Raw genomic sequence first — 25,337 nt, forward strand, 5'->3', positions numbered from 1 at the left:
ACGGATCCCTGGCTTCTGGCCCCAGCTCTTCCAAAACCCAACCTGTTGTATGACAAGTCTCTGGGCCTCTTGAAACTAGTCATTTCGCCACCCAACTTAAAGAATAATTTGTCTTTTCCATTTCACCCCTCAGATAGGCATGGACAGCTGCAGGGGACTTCAGAGTCGCATCCCTGGGTTGTGCTCATTCCCCTGGGGGCGCCAGTATGGCCAGGCAGGGACCAGCGGTGGCAGAGCAGAGGGCCTGGAAGGGACTCTTCCTATCAGAGCTGGGGCCAGTCAGCAGAGTGGGGACCGCGGGCCCTCAGGCCCACCCCTGGTGACTGTGCTTCTCTTGGGGTCCCCTCTTCAGGGGCCAGTGGACCCCCACTGCAGCCTGATGCTGGAATCTATTCTTCCACAATCTCGGCTCAGGAGTGTCAGAGGATGTGGAAGGAGACCGTCTCTGGATGCGCACATTGACACAGTAAGTCTGGTTGTCCTCTACAGTGATGGGGATGATGGCTCGCACTCGGGCCACTGGGATGAGGGGACAAAGGGACCGTGGCAAGTCTCCTCAAGGCCTTGTCCAGGTATGGCAGAGCTTGAAGGCCAAGAGCTCCTCTCAGGACCCAGCAGCAACTATGAATCCCACTTGGAGGTCAGCCCCTGCTTGCTGCTCTTGTAACCCAATTTCTGTTCTCTCCGAGCTTGTCCCCATTTCTCCTGGGCCCTAGCTGGGTCCTGAGCTCAAGTTCTCCACAAGGTTCCTGGAGGAGCAGAGAATCCCATTCAGTAAGGAAAGTGCCTGTCGAGTTACCCTCCTGTCCAGCTCCTGCTTCAGCGGCCAAGCCCTGGTTAGATGTACTGAGAGGCTCAGGTCAGAGAATGTCTAAGGAGTTCTGTGTACTGGTCAGTAAGGGCCTGAAGTCTGGAGAGGATGGGACTGTGGCACTCCATAGCCCCAGCAGGGTCCGGCCACTCCTCAGGCCCTCTTGTTCAGAACATGTGAGGCTAGAAGACCCATGGTGACCTCACCCACAAGGAAGTTTCACGTCCCTGGATCTCCATGGGGGACCCCAGATGACTCCCTTAACTCAGCTGCAAACCAGGCATAATAATCACAGCCTGTCCTGTTTCACAGGCTTGCAGAAGATTAACTGCAACAGAAGCCAGGAAAGCACTTTGTAAACTGTCAGTGAGGCGTATACACCATGAAGGTCCCTACAGATGACCCAGGTGCCTGATCCCACTCCTGAAGGGCTTCCCTGTAAGATGTACATGGAAAGGCTCAGCACCCTTCTAGATAGTACTAAATGGGGACAGCACGTAGGAAGGGCTGGGGCCAAGGGTCAGGGGCCAGAGTCAGGTGGTGATGACGGAGAGAGTACTGTTGGTTATTGAGGAGGGATGACTAAGGCTCCTTGGGTGCCATCTGGCTCCACCCCAGGAGCCGGACCCTAGGCTCAGGACTCTTGTCACAGCTTCCAGGTGGCAGAAAAGGTCAAACAAGGAGGCTATCTTTGGACTCGGGAAGCAGGGGGAGGAGTGGACATTAGTCTCCAGGGACAAGGTCCAAAAAAGGGAGTGGTCATGTTCATGAAATCACTGCCTCAACGAGGGCTCAGGGACACGTGTGTCCTATGGCAATGCTTGTGCTGGTGCTGAGGGGGGACCACACAGAGGAGAGTGAGACCCAGGCCCTCCCTGTGAGGAACGCTCAACCTAAACGGAGCAGAGCTGGAACCAGGCGTGACCACACAGGAAAGTGGGGAGGCCCCGGCTGAGTCCTGAGGGAGAAGGCCTTGGGTGGGGAGGGTAGAGGCTTTCCAAGTGGAGGAACCAGAATGTGAGCAGAGGCGCAGGGGGTGGGTGAGGAAGGGGTCAGTGTGGCTCAGTGAGAGTCAGGGAGCAGCAGGAGATAAAAACAGCTCCATTCAAAGCCACTGCTACATGCCAGGCATTAAACTACAGCTTTTACTGCCATTGTCTCTCTTAATCCTTGCTATAACTCCTTTTTATAGATGAGAAACCTGAAGCACAGGTAAGTTAAATAACTTGACTGAGAATACAGAACTAGTAAGTGGTGCAGCAAGGACCCATGAGATACAGCTGGAGATGGGAGCAGGGAAAGATCAAGAAGGGTTGTGTGTGCCTTGTTCAGGAGTGTGTACTTGACTGCGCAGGCCACAAGACGCCACTGAGGTGGTCATCAGAGCATGGGAAAGACACAAGCTGTAATGGATTCCAGGAGAGAGCCTGGAAGCAGCAAGAGTGGTATTTGGTGGAGGCTCTGGAGCCGAGGCAGTGGAAGGGGAGAAGAGGAACAATTTGAGAGATATGTGGGTGATAAATGGCGAAGACTTGGTCCCTTAAGAGACAATGGGGAGAGGAAGGGGTTAGAGTGTCTCCCAGGTTTCAGGTGGGGGAGGGTGGGGGCCAGTGCTACCATTTAGCAGAAGGGTATGGTTACTTGGGAAGGAGGTCATTGATAAGGGAGACAGATTTTGAGGTCTAGAGCCCAGGCAGGATGTTTGGGCTAGAGAGAGAGAACGGGGATTTGCTGGCACGGGGATGGTAACTTGAGCCTTGGGAGTGGGTGAGCTCACCAGGGAAATACTGTGGGGTAAAGGGTTGATGGGGTGGGGCAGGGCAGGGCTCACAGCCTTCCTGACTGAAGGATCAAGCTGAGCAGAGAATGCTGCAGGAAAGACAGAGAAGGGGCCACTGGAGATGGAGGAGAGAAGCCCAGGGAAAAGAGGGAGGGGCGGCAAGGGAGGAGGGAGGCACCAAGGGCAGTGCTGGGCAGGAACCAGCCTATGGGGTGGTGAACGGGTGGCTCAGGGCCTGGCACACAGCAAGCGCTGCATAAATACTTGATGAACAAATGCGCGAGACAGCGTGCCTTCCCGGAATTGCCTCGGATGGTCAATGCCATTCCAGGGCAGAGTCTGGGCCTGCAGGGAGGACCTGCATGCTTGAGGAGGCTGCCCAAGGGACCCGTAAGGAAATGCAGAGGAGCCAGTCCAACCGTGCCAGGCACTGGACAGCACTGGGCAGTGGCGCAAACACCGCTGGACCGTTTCCTGCCTTGATTATGGCTGTTTTAATTAACCGTGTTGCAGCTGCCTCCATCTTGTTGAGTTTTAATTAAATTGAGCTAACACTTTCTGGGCTGTCTCAGGCGGCCATGGCTGGGGCTGGAATCCTGGTCCTGCTGGGAGGCTCATCTCTCCCTCCTCCCCTGATACCACAGGGGCGTCTGCCCGGCAGGAGTTGATAAGGAGGGGCTGGCACCCAGGGAGCACCTGCAGGGCTGAGAAAGGGGCAGAGCCACCTCTGCCCTCACAGTATTGACATCAGAGCTGATGGACTGCAGGGGCTCTGGCCGGCGGCCGGCCATTCCACTCAAGGCCCACCATCCACAGCTAGCAGGAGGGCTTCTGGGGCAAGCCTATTGGTCCAGCCTGAGCTGGCGGCAGATGCAGAATGCAGCCAGGCTGATTCCGAGCCTCTTTTCCCGCCTGCTCTGCTCCCACAAAAACACAATCAATTTTCCTGGCGCAAGCCTCACAGGCAGATCGATGAACGGGGCGACACCTCCTGCCTGGTCAGGACAGCATCCCTGCTCCCAGGGCTCCAAGCTGGCTCGACTGAGACACCCAAGAGGAGTCAGGTGGCTCTAGTGGCCAAGAGAGGGGGCCTCAGTCACTCTTCTTGGCAGCAAGTCTCTCTGGCTTCAGACCCCTGAGATCCAGCCCTTTGAAACTGGCGAACCAGGCCATCTATGGCCTCTTTTCCTGGCTAAGCCCTGATGTCCAGAGAAAAGAACACACGCATCAGCCAGGCCCCCTCTCAGCCAGGCTACAGAGGAAGGTGGAGGATGAACAGAGCACCTTTGCAGAGCCTAACGCTATGCTGGGCACATCACACAGGCTGCAGGGAACAGGACTGGCCCTGAGTCTGGAGTCTGACAATCCTAGGAAGTTAAAGGTGCAGCCAATGACAAGCCTGCACTGCCAAGCTCTCTTCCCTGAGCCACAGCAGCAGACGGTGTGTGGGCCTGTGGCAGGATCTTGCCCACTCTGCCGGTGGCTCTCTGCTAGCTTGGAGGGTCAGCTCCAGGCTGGGGCCTCCTATGGTTCCCTGGCACCCAGCCCCAAGAGGGAAGGCTGTGCTGGGTTCTAGCCAGACACCTTTCCTGAAGTCTGCGCTGCCCCTTGACCCCCTGCTCTCTGCTCACCTGAACGCAGCTGCTTGATGCGACCGTTGCTGGTGGCTGGGTCCACGGGGAGGAAGTCCTTGAACCAAGAGATCTCAGGGTCTGGGTTCCCTCCTGCTGCACACAGCATGGTGGCTGTGCGCGCCTTCTCCACCACCTTCAGCTGAGGCCCCATGTCGATGGAGGGGAACCCGAGGGGCAGCTGTTCTTCTGCAGACAAAGAGCAGACGTGTTAGGGCTGGCCCTCTCTGCCCGCCAGGACTGTTTTGTGAGAAGCTTCCCCCAACTCCCAGGCTGGCCGGGACCCTCGAGACTTTTCCCTTCCCTGACTTCTGAGCCTGATGCCTGCCCGGACGTAAGGAATCAAGAGTCCCAAATACCACTGCCCGGGTCTGTCCCACAGGGCCTGGGGGTGGCAGGGCACAGCCCAGCCCTGTTGGGGAGTTTCCAGGTCTGAAAAGCAATGCCTCAGACTGATGGTGTCAGCACTTATCTCTGGGCCCGAAGGAGGAGGATCGATGCTCTGCAGGCCACGGCAGAAAGCATTGCGTGGATGTTGGGGTGTGGGGAGCCCACAGGTCACACAGCATCCACAGCCATGACCCAGCCTGAAAGCCCCCATGCTGTCCAGTTCCCACCACCACCTGCACCCAGCCTTCAGCTCCGTCCCATGGCAGAGCCCCAGATCACAGCTCAGGTTAGGCCTTGATTCTGGGCTCTCCCTGCCCTGTCAATGACCTCCCACTCCACACCAGGTCCTGACCTTGACCTTCCTCCCTCCCTCAGTCCTGACCCTGGGAGCCACAGTCAGGCCTGGAACCACGTCTAAGCAGGTAGAGACCAAGGAGATAAAAAAAAACTGTATGAGCTGTGCTGCATCATAAGGAAAGAACTGAAATTGTGGAACTGTAACCCATAACAATTTTTGAAATTACCTATGTAACTGCTTGTTGAGCTATACATTGAAAGATGACACCTTTCGGTATGTATGTTATATTTTACAACAATGGAAATGGCTGAAGTTGTGGAACTAACTGTGACCCATGACACTCTTCGAGTTTTGCTCTCTTAACTACTTGAGAAATCGTACACGGAATGTTATCACTGTTTTGTATATATGTTAAAGCTCACACACACACACAAAAATTATTAAAAAAACAAAACCAAACCATATTAAGATACCAAACATCGATGACGGAAGGCAAAACTCCTCCCCGGCTGCCTTCTCCCAGCTTGCCAGGGCTCGGCAGAACAAAAAAGGGTCACTTCCAGGGAGCAGCGTGAATGGACATCAGTAGCACAACCCCTTTCCTCTGCACAGGGCCTCCCACGTCAGCCCTGAGGGGTGGGGGAGGCAAGGCTGCCCACTCCCCATCCCTAGGAAGCATGAGGTAAAGGGGTTAGGACTAGTGCAGACTGAAGTGGGACACCCATCTCCCACCATAACTAGCTTATCCTCTCCGGGTCTCCGTTTTGATGATAGGATGAGGGTTTGAGTGCCTACCTTGTAAAGTTATGGTGAAGACTACATCTGCTGGTACCCGTGAAAAGTGTCGTGGAGTGTCTGACACAGAATCCACACTCAACAAACCAGCAAGGGCTGGACACTGGGCACACAGATGATGAGACCAGAGCCTGGGGCTGCCCTTTCCCAACCGGGGCTAGCGAGAGCCCCCTTACCCCCCACCCCACCCTGCTTCCAGGAGGCCGCCTCACCACCAGGGCCAAATCACAAAGTGTTTGTGAGAGTGATAATTCAGCAGAGCCTCTCCACCAATGTGGATGCCGGGCATGCCCAATGTGGGAAGGGGAACATTTTGTCCTTTGTCAGTCCCCAGAGGGGGAGCCTGGCACCACAGACACCAGGAAGCCAGCACCACTCCATACCTCCCTCCTGCGGCCCAGCACAAGATGGGTGTGGGAGCATTTGCTAAGGTCAGACTCCTAGACCGGGGAAAAAATACAGGGCATCCTCAGAAGGGAAAAAAGGAAAGGCTAGAAGTCTCCCTAGAGACACTCAGACACCCAGAGGGAAGTCTTAGGAGGGAGGTAGAAGAAAAAGCAGGAGCACCAATAGGCAGGGGCAAGAAACCCCTCTATCTGCTGCCAGACTCCAAGGGGAGCTATGCCAAGGATCTGGCTGCCAGTGGTATACCAAAGGGACTGTGGCCCCACCAGGAGAGGGGGCCTGGGGGCTGTGGAGCAGCTGAACTCCCAGCACAGCCTCCCCTCCCCAGCTTCTCCAAGTAGCTGGTGGCATACTTTCCCAGCTGCAGCCCTATAAATTCTGGGTGTAAACCTAGCGCCTTTTTGGCTGTAAATATGATCCCACAGCGCCCTGACTTTCAGTTCTGATTTCTAAAAAGGAAAGAAAAAGGAAGCTGGAAATGAAGCAGAACTTGGGGATGTACTATCCCTTGCTTTCACAAGAAGGTTCAATCAGGGTCTGGGGCCCAGGGCTTTCCTCCTTCCCTCCCTGAATGCCCCAACCCCCAAAAGCTAGGGGACACTTGGGGCTGCCAGAGCCATCCTGGTCAACCCACACCTCAACCCCACCTGTTCAGACCCCCGATCAATGGCGGGGGTCAGCCAGGGCCTGCCAGAGCCAGGGATGATGGTCACGAGGCCTGTGCCATGTGAACTCCAGGCAGGTCCAGGAGTCAACTAGCCCCCATCTCTCCCCACAAGGAACTGATAAGGAGAAAGGAAGTCGTACAAACGTCCGCAGTCCGGGTCCCAGGAATCTACTCTGAATTCCAAACACGGGGAAGGTCTTTGGGATTTACGCCAAATTAAGGACAATTAATTTTCCTCCCTCAATTATCGCGCCCTCAATGGCTCCGTCCTTGGCTCAGATCATTCCTCAGGCACTGCTGCCAGCGCCTAAAACAAGCATGTGTGAAAAGCTATCCATAAAACAGCGGGACCCAAAAGCCAGTCCCTTGTGCCAACTAGGCTTCTGCACAGAACTCGGAAGGCTGCCGTTCCACCACCTCGGGGAAGGGAAGTGTGTCTCGCAGGAGGACTCCAGCCCCTCAGGAATGACCTGCTGCTGTCTCTTCCTTCTTTCCCGCCTGGGAATGAGCCTCCAGCTCATTCAAACGTAGCCAAAGACAGTAGTCGCTTACTGACGCCTGCTGTGTCTGGCCGAGTTGAACACTGGACATGCCGATGTAAACCAGACCCATCCACCAGACTGGCGCACGCTCCTCTGCCTACCCCCAAAAAGTACTTGCGGGAGCTGGGCCCCTGTAGCCTGAACCACTCAGGCCAAGGACCCAGGGCAAAACCCTCAGGGTGGAGTCACATGATTACCCTAAACCCACCAAAAACAAGAAAACTGAGGTCCAGATAGGAGACATAATTGGCTTTATTTACGAAACACATACTACATTCCAGGCACTGTGTTGAAATACTTCGCAAAAAGATCTGCTCTTTACCAGGAGGTATATGAACAAATGGAGGCTTAAAGGGATCTAAAAACCTGCCCAAGGTCACAGCTAGAGGGAAGGTGGGGCTGGGATGACACCAGGTGTTGAGACCCCAGACCCAATGTGAATCACTCCTGCCTGGAAGGCTCTGGGAGGGCTCAGGGTGGGAGGGGGGACGGAGGTGCGGGGCTGCCCTGGCCGGGCTGCACCACCATCCTGGGCCCGCCTTCACTCTGCCCCTCCACCAACTCCATGCCCTCAGCCGGCTTCAGAGGGCTTATCTGCTCCACCGCAAACCCCTGCACAAACACCGTGGCGTTTTCATTTACTGCAAAACGAACCCGAGTGTCCTCACACGTGGACACCCGCGGACACGCACCCACGTTCCAACACCGAAAGTACAGGTCACACCGAGTCCCTTCAAAACAAGTGCTGCGGGCAGAAGGGCTCAGGAGCAGCAGGGGAAGAAGAGCCCCTCCCTCCTCCAGGCCACCCGGTAACCACGGCAACCGCGGAGAGGCTGGAGCTGTGGCGGAAGCGCCACGCGGGAGCCCGCCGTCCGAGCCGGTCCCACCCCTCCCGGCCCCGCCTGGGCGGAGCGGCCGCACCCCCTCCCAGGACCCCCACTCCCCAACTCTGGGGGAACCCTCCTCCCGCTTAGGCTTCCCCACGGCTCCACCGATGCTCCGCGGTGGTCTCCCGTGTGCTCAGCACAGTGCTGGGAGGTCCCTACATCTGCCTCGCAGCCTCAGCAAGGGAATCCGCAGTGTCTGTCTCCGAGGCCTCGAGGCGCCTCCAGCCCATGACGAGAGATTCTCCGGGGTAGAAAGAGAAGCCCATGTGGGGGCACAGGGGAACCCTGGTCTCCATACTTGTTTGTGGATTGTCTGTATGTAGACACAGCATGCATATGGGTCTGCAGGCACAGATCTGTGTGTACCTGCAGTGGGTGCACATGTGCGTGAACGGCTCCTGCATGGAACTGCACTGGTCTTTAGACACTGCAGCAGGAGCCCCCTCCCCTCCTCTTCCCTGGAGAAGCCCTGCTGCCTCCCACCCTGGGCAGAGGAAGGCGACATGGGTAGGGGCCAGGGAGGGATGGGGGCCTAAGGCCAGAGAGGGGACAGGAACTAGGCCGAGGTCCCACAGCAGTGCTACAGTTGGATCAGTCTGACTCCACAGCTCAACTGCTATCTTGGTGGCTTCCTGGAAGAGGAGGAAGATTCAAGAGTAGGAACTTGAGCATGGGAAGCAGGGAGAGCCTTCTGGGAGGATGGAGGGGAGGGGTGGACTGCCTGAGTAAAGGCTGTGAGGAATTGGGGGACAGTGGTGAGGATGAGTCTGGCTGGAGCTGGGGCATGTGTTGGGGTCCTGATGGATAAGGCTGGGGGTGAGGGTGGAGGGGAAAGGGAATAGGCTCAGACAGAGGATCTGACCTGGGGGACGGAGGCTGCTGAGGCCCCCTACAAGGCACACACAGGTCCCTTTGTCCAGCTCAGCCTGGGACGCCTGAGGCGGAGTCTGGGCTAGGGGGAGGAGGCTGCACCAGGGAAGTGGACAGATGGAAACGCCTTGCGGGGTCTCTGGGCGGGCGCCACCGTCTGTCAGCATGACCTCTTCACCCATTTACCCAGCTTAGTGGCGTCTCTAAGCACATGCAGGCACACACCCACTCACACCCAAAGACTGGCTCCCTGGGGTGGCGCCGTCTGTAAGGCAGACCCCTCCCCATGTGTGAGTATTGAGCCTGGTTTCACCTTGTCTCTGAACACACAGACACCTAGAAACATACACAGCCAGGGGCACACAGAGACGCACATGGAGAAAGAGACAGGTGCAAAAAATAGAAACCTACATGTGCCTGGGGAGGGGCACCTGCAGTGATAAGCACCTGTGGAGACAGACTCATGCAGGCAGATCCAGGGGCGTGTGCACAATGAGACATGAAAAAACACATGTGCAGACATGCAGAGCCCAAGAAACACGTGTGCCGAGATGCGTGCACCTGGACACGCAGGCAGAGACAGAGACACAGGTAAGAGCAAAGCCGTGTCTAAGGAAACTCATGGGTGGCGGGGCGGCCCACGCCCCCAGCCTCTGTGTCTCCAGGGAAGCTGAGGCCAGCTCAGGCCCTGTCCCTGGGGCAGCTCCATCCTCAGCAGAGTCAGGACCAAACACCCCATGGCAGGTCAGAAGGCTTCCCCAGACCCGCAGGCTCCCACGCTCTCCCCAAGAGCCCAGCCCCGCCCCTGGGCTTCCAGGCAGTAAGGGGGGCCAGGGGAGCCTTGGGCCCATCTCCCTTCGCAGCTTTCAGTCTCGATTTTCAGCTGTTTTTCTAAGAGAAAACTCCCACCTCTTCCAGCACTCAGATTTCATCAAACTTGGCATCTTAAAAGCCTGTTTTGTTTTTGAATCTGAGCTGTTTGGGGCCTGTCGGCAGTGAGAGCCGAGAGCGAGGAGCAGCTGCGCCCCGCTCCTCTCATTGTGCTACCCGCCCAGGGCTTTCCTGGTGCCCCGCACAGCCCGACTCACCCTGGTTAGTGAGGCCTCCCTGCCACACCCAGCCATACACCTGTGGGTACACCCTATCCACACTGGCTTCCCGGGCCTGCCCCACACTGCAGCCTCCCCCTGGGGTTCCCCCACCTCACTCCTACTCCAGGGAGATGCTTTTGATCATTAACCCTCTGAGGCCCAGCCTGGCTTCCAGTCACTGCAGACCACGCATAGCCTCCCACTCACTCCTCGGCTCAGCCCAGCTGCCACCCCCACAGCTTCTCAACAGTGCACTCCCCAAGGTCAACAATGACTCCATGGAGCTAAGTCCAAAGGACACGTCTCAGTGCTGGGCTGGCCTGGCCGGCCTGGCCCTCGGCAGCACCCTGCCTCCTGCCCTCTGCCCCTCCCTCACAATTACTTTTCTCTTGGCCCCCAGGACCTCCCACTGTCAGGTCTCCCTCCTACCTCTTGGGCATTTCCTCACCAACTTCTTTTCCCAACATCAAGTGACGCTTTCTGGGGCTCCATCCTGGACCCTCTTTCTCTGCTCCTGGTTCTGGCTCCCAGAGATGTGTGATTTCTCAGCCTTCAAAATGCCATCTCCAGATGTCCCTCTGAAGAGCCAGGTGACTCTGTGCAAGGCATCCTCAACCCCCCCCCCAAACCTGTACTCAAATGACTCAACACATTTCTAATGAGCACACCAAGCTGCTCCCTCACACCTGGTCCTCCTCCTGTATTTGCATCTTAGAAAATGGCACCATCTCCCTGGCCCAGGAGCCACTAGCCCAGAATCTCCTGCCTCCCCCATCCCATAGGCAGCCAGCTGTCCACTGCTCTTTCTCAACAGCCTACAATCCACCCCGTTCCTCATCTACTCACTGCCAGGAGGAGCCACTGTCACCTCTTGATTGGATGGCAACAACCTCCTCACTGGCCTCGTGTGCCAGCCCCCCTCCCCCAACTCCGCAACCACAGGGACCTTTCTGAAGCATAAATTTGATCGTGACATTCCCTGATTAAAAGCCTTCGAATGCTCCTGAATGGCCCAAGGATATAACCCGTGTTCCTCAGCCTGACCATCAGGGGGTGGGAGCACCTCACCAAGGATGGAGAATGTGCACACACATGGGCATTTTTAAAACCTCCAACTTGGCCAGTGGTTAAGGGCACTGGTTCCCCAAGCCACTGGCTCCACAGTGGGCAGGAGGAGGCTGAGGAGGGGAGTAAGCCAGGAGGCCATGCCCAGAGGAGGGCCTTGTAAGTCTCTGGGAATCCAGGGGTGGGGGGACTGGGCACTGGGCAGGTGTTTGGTGTCCCGGACTGACGGAAGAAGCAGAAGCACTGTCTGCCCCTCAGGAGGGCCCATTTGCAAGGGGTCTGCTTGGGCCCTTGAAGGTGGATCAGAAAAAATGAAGGAATGCCGGATGTCAAGAAACCCAGGGTCTGACTGTCAAGGTCCTCCTGACAGTACCTACCTACCTGACATCGCTCCCAGACCCAGGCCTGGGGTCCAGAACCCTCCAGGAACTGGCTGCAGAGTCTCATGTCTGGCTGGTCCTGTGTGCTCTTGTGGTCACGGGGGGTGGAAGAACAGGTCACAGAGACCACAGCCGTTGGACCAGATGTATGTAGCTCATGCCTTGGATGCCCGGGGAAGGGCAGAGGCTGGCCTGGGTTCCAAGTCCTGGGGCCCTTTCTACACCTTCTGTGGTTACAAATCTGGGAGTGACAGGCCCAGCTCCACTAAACTGGCCTGTTACCCAGACACATATGCAGGCAATGGGAAGCGGGCACATCTTGCCACTTGGGAAGCCATCTTCTGCCTATGGTAGCCCTTAACCCAAACAACCCTCACCTCAAAGTCAGGCCTGCACCCAGGCAGGGCCAAGTCACTCCACTTTGAGAAGGCCTGGGGCAGGGAGGAAAGGAGGAGAAGGGAGAGCTGACTTCCCAGAAAAACACCCACCCATCCTGCCGACACAAGCTCCCTCATGGCTCTGCTCTAAGTCCAGCCCAGGACGCCTCAGGACAGGGTCATACCCTGTTCATCAGGCCTCATGTCCCAAAGGCACTGGGGCTGGGTGGTCTTAAGAGGTCCTTCATCATCCCATAGGTCCTCAAGCCAGCGAGGGCAGAGCCACTGCAAACACCAGGGTCCAGGCCCAGCAATGACTGCTCCCTGCCCCCCCTCCAGCACTCCACAGGCCTGACAGTCAGCCCCTCCCAGATCCTGCCCCAAAGTATGCAGAACCTGGCACTCCATGTGGGTACCTGGATTCCTATGCCCATGTGGCATGGGTGGTGGGATCCTGGTCAGTTAGCAGACATCAAGGCCAGGCAGGAACAGGTCAAAGGAAGTCAGGGTTTGGTTGGGAAGGAGAGGAGAGGGCCCCAAGGTCTGATGTGGGATCTTTATCTGGTGCACCCTCCTTTCCGGCCTGACTGCATACCTACTGCTGGAGTGCTACTGCCAGCAGTATCTGGGAACAGCCGGCCCAACCACCCTTCGTCCCACCTCCATCTCTGTCCAGCAGTCCCTGCCAACCAGCAGGGATCCTGTGGGGTCCCAGAGACGATGAGCCAGACATGGCATCTCTCATCTCCCACCAGTGCCAGACTGACACCGCACATGCAGCACAGACTGCGTGCTGCACCCACCCCCTTGCTGCACACACAGCCCATAAGGTACATACCACCTGCTGTGCATTATTGCACCACACACACACACACACACACACGTGCACTGCCTGCTACAACCCCCTGCTGCACACATAGCCTGTAAGGCTCACACCACCTGCTGAACATACCACCTGCTGTATACACCACACCATACATCACACATACTGCCTGCTGCACACCCCTCGCTGTACCTACCACACCACACGCTTTGCACACAAACTGCCTTGCACACTGCACGCACAGAACCCAGACCAAACAGAGCACATATTATCTGCTGTATCCACTGAATGAAAAGCAATCGCTGCCTCCTGCACTTAGAGCCAGGACCCTAGGACAAAGTGAGAGATGCAGCCCATTCCTGCTCCTGGGCTCACTTCTGCTCTTCCTCTTCCTTGTCCCTTCCTACCCCAAGTCACCGGGCCCTGCCCACTCCTCTGGCTGCCTGGCCTCCTCCTGGGGCTGTCCTGACATCAGTCCTGCCTGGCCTGGAACCCCCCTCTCCAGGGGAATCTGTGACCTCCAGATGGAGCTCCGAGACCCTCACCCCCTACTCCCTCCTGGAAGGAAGGGCCGAGAACCAAGGCCTGCCTCCCCTCCCCCACTACTCCCCCTCCCCCGAGAGGGAAAATGTCAGATTCCCTGTCTCAGTGGTGGCGGCAGGCAGGTTGGAGGGGGAGTGATTCAGCCACCGCCTCAAGAGTGCAGAGCGAGAAGAGCTTTTCCTGCCATTACCCGGCGAGGGAGAGGCTGGCGTGCTAATGGCTTCAATTACCACTCAGACAGGAACGCCGGATGGCGGGGCCCCGTGCTCGTCAGAGCGCCAGCCTATGCCGGGCACCCCCAGCACGTACCCAGGCCTGGCTGGGGCGGCGAGGCAGAAGGCTGGGCATTGCCGGGCAGCCGAGGGCCCACTAGGCCACATCGAATGCAGACTTGCCAGGGCCACAGGGTACAAAGGGCGAGGGGCCGGTGCAGTGAGTGTGTGCTCACAGAGGCTATGGTGGGTGAGGGAAGCAGGGCCAGGCATGGAACAAGGAAAAGGTAGAGGACACATAGGCCCTGGGCTCCCTTTTGTGCGGGCACCGATCCCTTCCCTGAGCCTCGTAGCTGCGGGCAGCCCCTCTGCGGCCTTCCCAAAGAGCCCAGTGCGTGATGAGTGTGAACATGCACAGGCACACTCTTGTATTTTGGGGGGTACATGCAGAGTATGACATGGGTAAGGGACTCCAAAACCAGCCTCATCCTCTCACCATCCCTCAGACCCTGTGGTGGCTTCCCAGGAATATCTCCCCATCCAGCCCCACCCCAGAGTTCCAGTCAAACCATCCTTTTGCCCTGTTCCTGAACCCATCCCTGGCCTTTCTGGCCTCCCTAGGAGGGTGGAGCAGGGCAGCGGTGGTGACGGTCTGGGCAGCTTCCCTCTAGCCCTGTCCCCTGGCACCCAGAAGGTCCCCCGTTCCACTCCATTCTGCCAAGCCCAAAGCTGGTCAAGGTTACACAGACAACACAGTAAGTCAGCATTTTGTCTTCCGGGTGTTAAGTTTCAGGAGTGGGAGAGGTTCATTTAGGCCCATGGTTCCACCCCCACCCTGGGAGATTGGGTAGGGCCTCACACTCTCCCATATCCTGGAAGCACAAAGCTACCCCAGAACCTTGCCAGAGAAGTCCTCATCCAAGAAGGACCCTCCAGTGGAGAGACACCCTGCAAGTCTGAATCACCCTCACCCCAGGCCCTGAAAGACCATCCTCACCGCCCTCAGTCCTTCAAAAGATAAAGCTGCCAAAGGCAGCAACAGGGGTAGGAGAGTACCAGGGGCAGAGCTGCAAGTAAGGGGCTTGGGGAGGAGTTCTCTTGTAACACTAACAAGGTGCCCTCTTTCCCCAATCCGAGAGCCTGAGAGGAATCCAGCTCTAGCCCTTCCCAAATGCCAGAGTGGGGCAGATGCCCACAGGAGGAGGGCAGGGCTAAGATACCTCCCCCTGGGTCACAAGTGGGAAAACTGAGGTCAGGGATGGTAGCAAGGACCAGAGAGCACTTGGCAATCAGTGACCTTGACCCACCGGCTGACCTTTGGCCCCAGCTCCATGGTTAAGTGCCCCTGTGGGAGTGGATGGTTGGAGCTGGACCACCCAGCGTTGCCAAGCAGCAAGGAAGCTAAGTACTGCCAGTCCACATGTCCAGACCTCAGGATGCACGGCTTCCAGCCCGACATCAGCTACCATTCCTGCTGGAATCCTGCAAAGTACTTACAAACTTCACATTTAACCCTTCAAACCAGCTTGGGTGGGGGGGGGTATACATCCCTGTTTACAGATGGAGCAAACGAGGCTCAAAGGCATAGCTACTTGCTCAAGGTCAGAGGGTGAGTGAGAAGTGGACCCATGCTTTTAACCATTGCCCTCTGCAGCCCCTCTGTCCTGGAAGGCCCAGCAAAGCGCTGCAGAACCCACAGTCTCATGCATGGGACACAGACGCAAAAGAGTGAGTGAACACGTGTGTGTGAACACATAAAGCCATAGCGTAAAAATGGCCAATGTGAAAAGATGTTCAACTGCTCTTGTAATCAAAGAAATGCAAATTAAATTGAGATGCCATTTTTTGCCTATTAACTTGGCAATGATATTTTTTTAATGATAATTCCCACTGCTGGTGAGGATGTGCCGAGAAGAGCTCCCCTTATGCCCCGCTAGCAGGAGTATAAACTAACACTGTGTTCTGGAAATAACGAAGGGCTTAAAAATGTGTGTGCTCCTTGACCCAGCAATTCCACTTCCATGAATCTAGAAGAAGGAAATAGACAGGAAGATGAGCACATTTCTCTACAGGGATATGTACAGCATCTTAGCTATAAAAGAAAAAACCTGGGAATAACGTAGATGCCCAACAATATGGGAATGGCTAAATAAATTAGGGTACTTCCATTTGAGAGTTTAGCCACAGTCATTAAAAATAAATGATGTAAAAGAATATCCAATGGCAAGAAGATATCCACTATATGTTAAGAGTGAAAAAAAAAAAGCAGGCTACAAATCATTGGGCAGGATGTGATCCCATTTTAAATGTATTTATGCACAGAACATGGACTACAAGGAAATAACCAAATGTTAATAGTAATAGGATTATAAGCAATTTTTATTTTCCCCTAGGTACTGTCCTATACTTTACAAATCTTTGACAGTGAATAGGTATCAGTATTAGGATTTTAAAAAAATAAAGCAACAATCAATGCTATTTTTTTTTTTTTTAATAAGCACAGATATATTCAGACTGATGAATCCATCAAGGCTGGGGTCTGATCATGTGTCACTCACTTGCCAAGTTCTCAGAAGTGTTCACTTCCCAGCCTGGTCCTGTGTGAGCTACCCTCCAGCCTCTGCAGGCTCATGCTGAATCGTCCTCCTCACTCCCCTCTGTGCTCTCACCGCTGCCCCCTTGCCAAACTGAACTACTCAGAGTTCCCTGAAAGCTCCATTCTCACTTGCACCCAGGCCTTGACACATGCTCCTTTGGCCTATTTGCCCTCCTTCTCACCAAATCCCACCCGTTCTCAGGACAACAGCTTCTACTCCTCTGTGCTCCCACATCCCCTGATGCAGGACTCACTGGAGATAGTGAAGGTCTTGCAGACAGGGCCCAGGTCAGATGCCCTCTGGACGTCAATGAAAGGAGGAGCGCCCAAGTGAGGGAGAGCATGAAAATCCACACAAAACCATAGGCCCCGCCAAGGGCTCTCCCTCAGAGACAACAGGGAACAGGTCTGCCTGAAGCCAACAGCCAGGCTCCACATGAAAACCCGATCCACAGCCACAGCCACAAGATCCAAGGAATACCTAGCTGCAGCACCACACCTCAAGTCAGACCCAAGACCCCATCCCAGCAATGACCCAGCTCAGCAGAATACAAAGACACCACGTACACAGGCAGCCTCAGCAAAGCCACGGAATCCAAGCCAGGTCCAGTGACCAACACTGCCACTGCTGACCACTGCTCACCCCCATGCCACATCCCTCCCTGGAACATACCTTCGAGAACTGAGAGCTTGGCGCTAGTGTTGATCTCTCCCAGACTATTGGTGGCCGTGCACTCATAGATGGCTTCATCTCGCTGCACCCGCAACGGCTGGATCCGCAGCACTGACCCTGCCCCATCGTCAAACTCGATTACCTGCCGGAGGACAGACGGGTGGTCCCAGCCTGCTCAGGCCACGGGGCCTGCTCAGGGTCAGGGATCCTCCTGCCTCCAAAGGCCCACGGGGAGGGGGACAAGGGGAGAGGAGGTAGGACCAGATCCCAGAGCAAGTGGACCCTGAGCCCTGCCTGCCCCTCCCCACCCGAGGACACACCTCGAAGCGCTGGGAGCTGACTTTCTTCCCCTTCTTCATCCATGTGATGCGTGGCTTGGGTTCCCCTGTGGCTTGGCACACGAAGGAGGCCACGCCTCCCGACAGCCCAGTCTGGTCCTCAGGGACCTTAATGAAGACAGGTTTGCCTGGAAGAGATGGAGACGTGGACATCATGGGATCCAGTCACCACGACAGGTGGTAGTCATGGGATGGGGGACAAGAGAGGCCTGTTAAAGAAGTAATACGCTTATAATGGTGCTTCACCTTTACATAGTGCTCACCATGTGCCAGGTACTATTCAAAGAGCTCAGTGACATTCATTAACTCTTTTAAGCATATGAGGTGGTTGCTGTCATTATTTCTGTTTGTAGAGAAGAAAATCAAGGTACAGAGAGGTTAAGGGATTTGCCCAACACGATATAGCTGGTAAATGGCAGAACTAAGATCTGAACTCTGGCACTCTGAGTCTGGAGTCCATGCTGTAGCTACTGAACTCTTCTCTCTCCCATCCCCCCATCAATTCTAGGCTTGAGGACAAAGGCATGCTGCAGAGCAGCCTGGAAGAGCCCCAGCATCTCTCCCAGACTTGTCCCGCCACCACTGTACTCCATCTCAGTGACAGCACTTCCATCCACCCCGTGGCTCAAGCCAGACTCCTCCTCTCCCTCGACCCCCACATACCAGCAGTACCCTAAGCCTAGACATTCCAGCTCCTGAGTCGCTCTGGACATCTTCCCAGGTGAATGCTTTCCTGTAAATCTGCCCCTCCCCACCCCTGCCTCGGCTGACTTGGGTTATTGCCTTCTGATAGCCTGGATGGCTCCCCAGGTGTCCGCAGGGAGGTGGTGGCTGAGGGAGGGAGAGAGAGGAGGGGGCTCAGACACTGCACCCACCATGCCCGCATCTCCTGGATGCACACCAGGGCCAAACAGGAGCACAATCCCTATGAATCCTGCCACCTAGGGTCCCGAGGCCAGAGAAACCCGGACTTCATTGAGATGGAGCAACACCTCATTAATCCCAACAGCAGATCCATTTCTGATTAGTCAGGCCAATGAACAGCTCCAGGAAGGGGTGATAACTGTGAGAAATGACCTTTCAGACCACTTGCTTATGGCCAGAGATCCCAGCCATGGCTCCATCCCTGGCACAGAAACATTCATGTGCAATGAAGAGAATCCTTTACCAAGTGCCTACTCCGTGCTGAGTACTGCAGGCCCATTTGGTCCTTTGTCCTTATGATCTACACTTTACAGGCTCAGAGAGATCAAGTTTCTGGCCCAGGGTCACACAGCCTGTGAGTGGCATATCTGAGATGCGAACTCAGGCCCATTTAATTACAAAGCACCTTCACAAAATAGTACACATGGAATCATTGGGAGCCTTCTCAAGAGCAGGGTCAGTGGTGTGGTGGGAGCTGAAGTCAGATCAGAGAAGGTCGAGGAGTTAGCAGGATAAGGAAGTGATGAAGAGAGTGCAAGTGACTATTAGAGGAAATTGGCTGTGACTGGGAAGTAAAGAAAAGATGGCAGCTGTAGGGGATAAGGGCTGGAAAGAGGTTTTAAATTTTTCATTTTTTTAAAAAAAAGATGTGAAAGATTTGCAATGTTTAAATGCAGATGGGTTGGAGCCTACAGAGAGGGAAAGGGTGCTGATCCAGTGGAGAGAGGACAGAGAGCAGATGGGGCACAGTCCCCTAGGAGAGGAAGGCCTAGGGGGACCACCAGGGTGGGGAGTGGCAGCTCAGGTTCAGAGACAGTAGGGAGGGCTTAGCCTTGCAGGGAGCAGAGTGGGAACTCGCCTGACCGAGCACCCCCAGGGCCCAGTGGGCTCTGGAGGTTTTATGTAATTATTAAGCAAGTCACTCATGATCTCTGAGATTCTATTTTCTCATCTGCAAAATAGGGCAAAACAGCACTGACAGTTTTTAAACTGCTTGCACAGGCACCACACATGGGAGGACTTCGATGAGTGTGGCCATTGCTGTGGTTAGCCTTATGAATCTTAAAGCACTCCTGTGAGGTAGGTGGTAGTATTATCCCCATTTTAGAGATCGGAAAAGGGAGGCTCAGAGAGGACCTAAGGTTTGATCGAGTTGTTTCAAAAGCTGTTTCAAAGCCTAAGTTCACTGAGCTGTGCCTCCGGCCTCCCTGGGGACCTAACTGGCTCTGCTCTTGGAATACCTGTGGGCGAGGGGGTAGCTAGCTCAGAGGCCATGGGATGACACACCTTCTGCTTGCCTCACCCTTCCACCAACTGCCTGCGAAGGTGGCTCTGGACTCACAGTCTGGAGTTGTCTGCAGAGGCTGTCACTGTTTGCTGGTCCTATCAGAGAGGACTCTGCCCTTTCAGTGCCCCAACAACATCTCCTGTCCCCACTGACGCCTCCTCCACACCTGAGAACCTCAGACAGCAGCTCCCCACTCTCTAGCTGCACTGCCACCACCTTCGACCTGACATTCTTTTCCCTCAAAACCCCACTGGCCTAACAAGCTGGTCTCCTCTGTTCAGTAGCCAAAGTGAACTGACAGCCTCTCTCCCCTGATCAAAATCCTCCAAAGGCCTCCCACTGCTCTCAGAACAAAACTTAAACTCCTTTCCTGTCACTCTCCAGGAGCCCTGGCTTTCTAACCCCTGAGTAAGCAATGTTCCCTGCGGCCTCAGGGCCTTTGCACAAGCTGTTCCTTCCGCAGAGAACCTCCTCACCTGCTAATTCCTATTCATTCCTCTCATCTGAATTTAAAAATATTTCCTCTGAAAACCTTCTCCAACCCCCCAACTAGCTCAGTTTCTGGACTTAAACTCTTTCGTAACTCCCTCTACCTCTCTTTAAAGCACTGCTTGCAGTTTGCAATGCATGTATATGAGGTTATTACTTTCTCCACATCTGCCTTGTTTCCTGTCCTCCCCCAGTGCTGGGCCCAGCTCCTGGCACACAGGGGTGCCCCAACAACATGTGCCGAATGAACCAAGGAACAAACTGGTGAACATGGAGACTGTGAGCCATCACACACCAGTGGGAACTCCCCAACGCAGGGAGAGGAGCCTGGGTAGAAAGTCCCCCTCCAGCTCGTGCCTCAACGTGCCTGCAGCAGAAACCAGAGGCTGGAACCTGCTGAACCGGAATGCCAGGCGGGGCGGGGGGGGGGGGGGGGGGGGGGCAGAGGGCGGGGCCTCCGCACCAAACAAAGAACAGGGAAGCTGAGGAGGAGAGCCAAGTATGGGTCAGGAGCCGGACTGCCGAGAAGGGGAAAGGCCTGACTACAATGTGGAAGCTGGATTGTGCCCAAGGCCTGGGGCCAGTGAGGAGGCAGAACCACCCTACACCCTCTCCCCTAGAGGTTGGAGAGAAGCCAGGGCCATGCCCGGCCCACCCATCCACCCAGCAGACCTGGACAAAACAGGCAGTGCCACCCAAGCCCAGGGAGCGGGATGGGCAGGCCCCTTCCCTCAAACCCACTCCCCACCCCCATCAGAGGACACCTCACACACAGCACCAAGGCCAAGCCCAGCTCAGCCCTGTCCCAAAGCCCTGCCAAGCCCTTGCTCTACGTGTTGTGTTGCTCACCAGAGGGATCTCTGTAGAGCACAAATCTGACCTGTCTCTCCCCTGCTACAGACCTTTTCCCTCCACTCCCCTCCCCAAACTTGCTCCTGCTAACCTCTCCAGGCTCATCTGTTTTTACTCTTTGAAGAGTATTTTTTGAGCACCAACTATGGGCCAACCATTGTGCCAGGGACATAGCCAGGGTCCCCATGGGCTGATCACCCACCAAGCAGACCTGTCCCGACAGGTGGCCCTTGCCCCACCTCCCTGCTTCCCAAGACACTGCAGGAGCCTGCTCTGTGTCCCCACAGTCCTTGGGTTTCCCGTCCCAGCACTGATCACATTCCATAGTGACTGGTCAGGTCCCTAGGCAGGTGGGAAGAAACAGGCTACTTTCCACTGCTGGGCTGGGTGCCTGAGCCTCAGCTGGAGTTCAGTGAGTGTGGGTCTGAGCAGAACTTCCAGAACTGGGCCAGCAGGGTGCTGTCTGACCCTACCAGGAGGAGCCTTCCACCACACATCCCTTCCTGCCAGGCCTGTATGAGGCCCACCACTGTTGCTCCACCTCCCCTCCCCGCCCACCTGCTCCAGTCCCCCCACCCGACAGGGGCCCTGGGCCGCCTAGCCTTTCAGGCAGCAGGTCCCTGTGATATGCCCTAGGACTCTGTCCTGCTGTAGGCTCAGGCCCCTAAGCCCATGCAAGGTGGGAGGAAGTGTTCCAAGAAAGGAAACAAATGGAATTGACCTAATGGGAGGTTGCTGAGTTCCAGCCCTGGGGTCAGCCAAACGGGGCCACCTCCCTGGCTCCCCCACTGGGAGACTGACGGCTATTTTGTGCCTTCCCTGAGGAGTATATACACACATGGACGCAAACAGCTCTCAGAAGCAGAGAGCAGACACGCAGAGCAAGGAACAGGAGGGCAGGGGAGGGAGCTCCCAGAGAGGTGGATTTCCCAGGTCCTGAGCAGCCTAATGAGCTGGGGACTCATTAAAGCTGGCTCCTGTGATTGTTCCTGGTGCCCCCCAGAGGGAGGCCCACTCAGGGAGGAAGTGAAGCGAGCCCTGGGTCAAGGCCTTAGATGGGGGGAGCACATCCCAGGTGCCAGGTGCCTTGTCCATGTGACCCCAGTCAACCTGTCCAGGTAGGTGTGATTATCCCCACTGTGCAATAGGAAAACAAGCCCAGCGAGAGAAAGCAACCTGCCGGAAGTCCCACAGAGGGCAGAGTCTAGACGGGCCACCTGGTCCTGCCTGCCCACAGAACGAGGGGGAAGGCACTGCAGAACCTGCGTACTGTGCTTTGCTGGGTGCTGGCTCCACACGTCCTGGGTGGGACGGGGTGGGGGTGTGGAGGAGGAACACACCAGACACACCCTCAGCTGCTCAGGTCCCCCTCACTGACCCTCCAGCCCTGGCTCTGGGCACCTATGAGTCCAAATAACTGGGCCTCAACCAGGGCCCCACTCACAGCTGTGACCCTGACTGTCCCTGCCCCATGCTGTCTGGGGACAGGAGGGGGATGGTTCTCACGTGGCTCTCCCATGCAGTTCCCCCCAACCGCACCTCCCTATGCACAACCTCATCCCCATATTAGCAAATGCCTGCTCACCCTTCAGGCCTCCCAAGCAAGCCTTCCAACCCCCCTCCTAAGATACTTAGGTCATCACCTCTGAGCTGGCCACCCCCGACATGGCACGCTCTTATAACTTCTTACGAGCCTGTGCCTCCAAATCTGGGGCTCTGAAGGCAGGCCTGCAGGGATTCTTCTCATCCTACACCTGACACGCACATTCAATCAGCAGAAACCTCCTCCCCAGCCCAGAACCACCCCTGGACCTGCAAGCCTCCTCTCTTGAGGAATCAGAGAGTCCTGTGCTGGGGAGCTGTGTTGCGTGGGGATCCAGCCCTGTATGCTAGGTCTCCGTCGGAGCTGACTTGGCATTGATGCCGGGGCCTCTGGGCTAACTCGTGGCAGCTGCTTCTCCACCCTCCTTCCCTCCACTCCCTTCAGAGGCCAGGGCCCCCATTCATTTGTCTCGTTAAGAGGCCTATAGAAACACATTTGTCCACTCTGCGCTTCACTGCTCCGGCCGTCAATTCTCTGGGGTGCCTGCCCTACCTTCTGCAGTAGCCCTGTCCCCATTTGGCCGCCTGCCCTGGCTAGAAATCTCCCGAGCCCAGCCCAGGCCTGGCCACGGTGGGGGGACTGGTCCAAAAGTGTGTGCAGCTTAAGGCAGGCCTGCAGGACAGACCCTGCCTCCTCTCGTCATGTCCTCAGGCCCAGGCCCCTGCCCCAGGGCTTTCTGCTGGGAGCAGAGCCCAAGTCACCCAAACCCACCCCCACCTCAGATGAGGCAGGGTTTCAGCTTCTTCAGCCAGTTCCTGCCTTCAAGATCCTAGTGTTTGGGCTCTGGTCCCCAAAGGACTATCAAGAGCTTCCTGGACTCTGCTTCAAAAGCTGTCCCACCCCACCCCCACCCCCCATTTCCTACTGGAGGTACAGGCCTGGCTCTCCCCTTCATTTGCTCATCAACTCGCTGGAGAGCTGTGAGCAACTGCCACAAGCCAAGCTCTGAACTGAACAATGGCTTGCACCCCCCCCCAACCCGGGACCCACAGCAGCCAGCCACAATCACACCATGTGGGGGGTGGTGTTTGGGGGGGAGACGGGGACCAGAAGAGAACAACATGACCCAGGCTGGAGATCCACTAGACTCCTGGAGGAAGTGATTGCTCCAGGGGAGTAAGAACTGATCAGAAGAAGGGAATGGGGAAAAGAGTTCCAAGCAAAGGAAATAGAAGGAACAAGGCCTGGACACAAGAGCGCATGCGAGTGACTGAAAGAAGCCAGTACGGCAGGGGTGCGGGGTGGAGGGGAAGAGTACAGGATGCGGCTGGCAGCCTGGAGAAGGTTCAGACCCCTCGACTTGATTCTGAAGGCAATGGGGGGCTGGGGATGGAGAGATCTAAACTGAGGAGTAACAGGATCAGGTTTTCATTCTGAAACATGATTCTTACTTTGGAGTGAAGAATGGCTTAGGAGGGAAGAGACTGGAGGCAGGAAACCCTCAGAAGGGTGGTGCACACAAAAGCCCAAGCAAGAGCTGAGGGTGGCTTGGATGAAGGCGGTGGAGAGACAGAAAAGTGGATGCTTTCCAAAGATATTTAGAAGGTAGAAACAAACAGAACTTGGTGATGGATTAGATGTGGGGTAGGAGAGAGGGAGGAGGCTGGGAGGAGGCCCAGGTTTCTGATTTGGCTGCCTGGGTGGGTGGTAAAGCCATTCACCAGGAGAAGGAACACAGGAAGAGGAGCAGGTTTTGGGGGGAAGGGAGTGTGTGAGTGTGCAAGTTGGGGCATGCTGGGTCTGAGGCGGGAGGGGATACGGTTACTGTCCCAGGAGGTGTCTCTTCAAACCAAGCCTGCCAGTGCCCCCCCCCCCCCCCAGCCCTTAAGCTCCTGCCTGAAGGTCCTGAGAATGGGGGAGTGGGAGCAAGACCAGTTCTTCAACGTCCAAGGGCTGCTGACTGCACCGGACCTCGGATTTGGACAGGCCTCACCCTCCCCACACCCAGAGGTCTTTTAAACCAACCTGCCCCTGCAGGCTCAAGCTCTCTCCCACCAGCCCCAACTGGGTGTGGCGATCACCCCTCACCCCCTCCTCCTGCCCCTCTTCCCCATCGGACTTCCTGGTCCTGTGTCTAGACCCCTAGCCCCCTCGCTGGGGGCACCTAAGCGCTCCCATTAACCCCCACCCCTTTGGAAGACTGTCTCCCCTCCCCACTTCCCTTCTCGCCCCGCCCAGGGCCCAGCCTCTCCAGTGGCTCTAGGATCTAGGCCTGAATAATTAATGAGCCATTAGGAAAAGAGCCTGGGTGGGGAAGGGGAGAGATCTGTGCCCAGAGACTTGGAGAGGGGGGTGGGGAGCGCCCTATGGCCTGCTGACCCCCAGGCTGACCCCAGGGTTGGTCCTTGGCCATCTCTGGGCTCCGGAAGGCTGGGAATGGCCTCTTCCCCCAGGGACCTTGGCTCCAACCTCGCCCCTCCCCTCAGCCTGCAGATTGGCTACATCTGCCCTGTGCCCCGCCTCCCACCAGTAACCAAGCAGTGGTAACCATGGCGACGGGGCGGGCTGCGGCCAGTCTTGTAGTGCCAGGCAGGGGGAAGGGCGGCAGGAAAGGGACCAAAGTTCAGAGTTGGCTGTGGGTAGGGGACAGTGCACCCCCCCGGCACCCCTCCCCACCGTGCCCCACCCCCGCCCGACGCCCCTCTCCCACCGCAGCCCCCACCCCCCATCACACGCACGAGGGGCGCTGCTGGGAGTTGCTCGGCTGCAGCTGGCCTAGCATAATCTTCCCCCATTCCCAGGGCTGACAGGCTTGGGAGGAGGGATGAGAGGCCTTTGCCTTGAAGATCCCTGGCGAAAGGGAAAAGAGGGGCTCAGTGTCCCCACAGTTGGACCCTGAGGGTCCAGCCCAGGGGAACAGCTATGGGTGACCCTGGCTTCTAAGCCCACCCTGGCATCCTACTCACATGTCCACACACATGCTCCATGTGCCGCCCCTACTCCCATGCCGAGTCCTAGGCACAGCTCACACTGTACCTTCCCCACAGACCCGCCAGGGCAGACGCAG

The 25,337-nt window shown here is 56.4% G+C and overlaps 1 protein-coding gene across 7 annotated transcripts in view; it reads right to left on the reverse strand.

The window, feature by feature from the left end:
- Window positions 1-25,337, reverse strand: part of PTPRF (protein tyrosine phosphatase receptor type F) — an 86,548-nt gene that overhangs the window by 46,742 nt on the left and 14,469 nt on the right. For all 7 annotated transcript variants that reach the window (XM_037827469.1, XM_037827468.1, XM_037827474.1 and 4 more), the window contains exons 4-6: window positions 17,157-17,302; window positions 16,837-16,978; window positions 4,223-4,411 (exon numbers count right to left, since the gene is read on the reverse strand). In XM_037827469.1, coding sequence (XP_037683397.1) covers window positions 4,223-4,411; window positions 16,837-16,978; window positions 17,157-17,302 — 477 coding nt within the window. The remainder of the gene's footprint in view (window positions 1-4,222; window positions 4,412-16,836; window positions 16,979-17,156; window positions 17,303-25,337) is intronic.

The sequence above is a fragment of the Choloepus didactylus genome, chromosome 2, assembly GCF_015220235.1.
Source record: "Choloepus didactylus isolate mChoDid1 chromosome 2, mChoDid1.pri, whole genome shotgun sequence".
Lineage (NCBI taxonomy): Eukaryota > Metazoa > Chordata > Mammalia > Pilosa > Megalonychidae > Choloepus > Choloepus didactylus.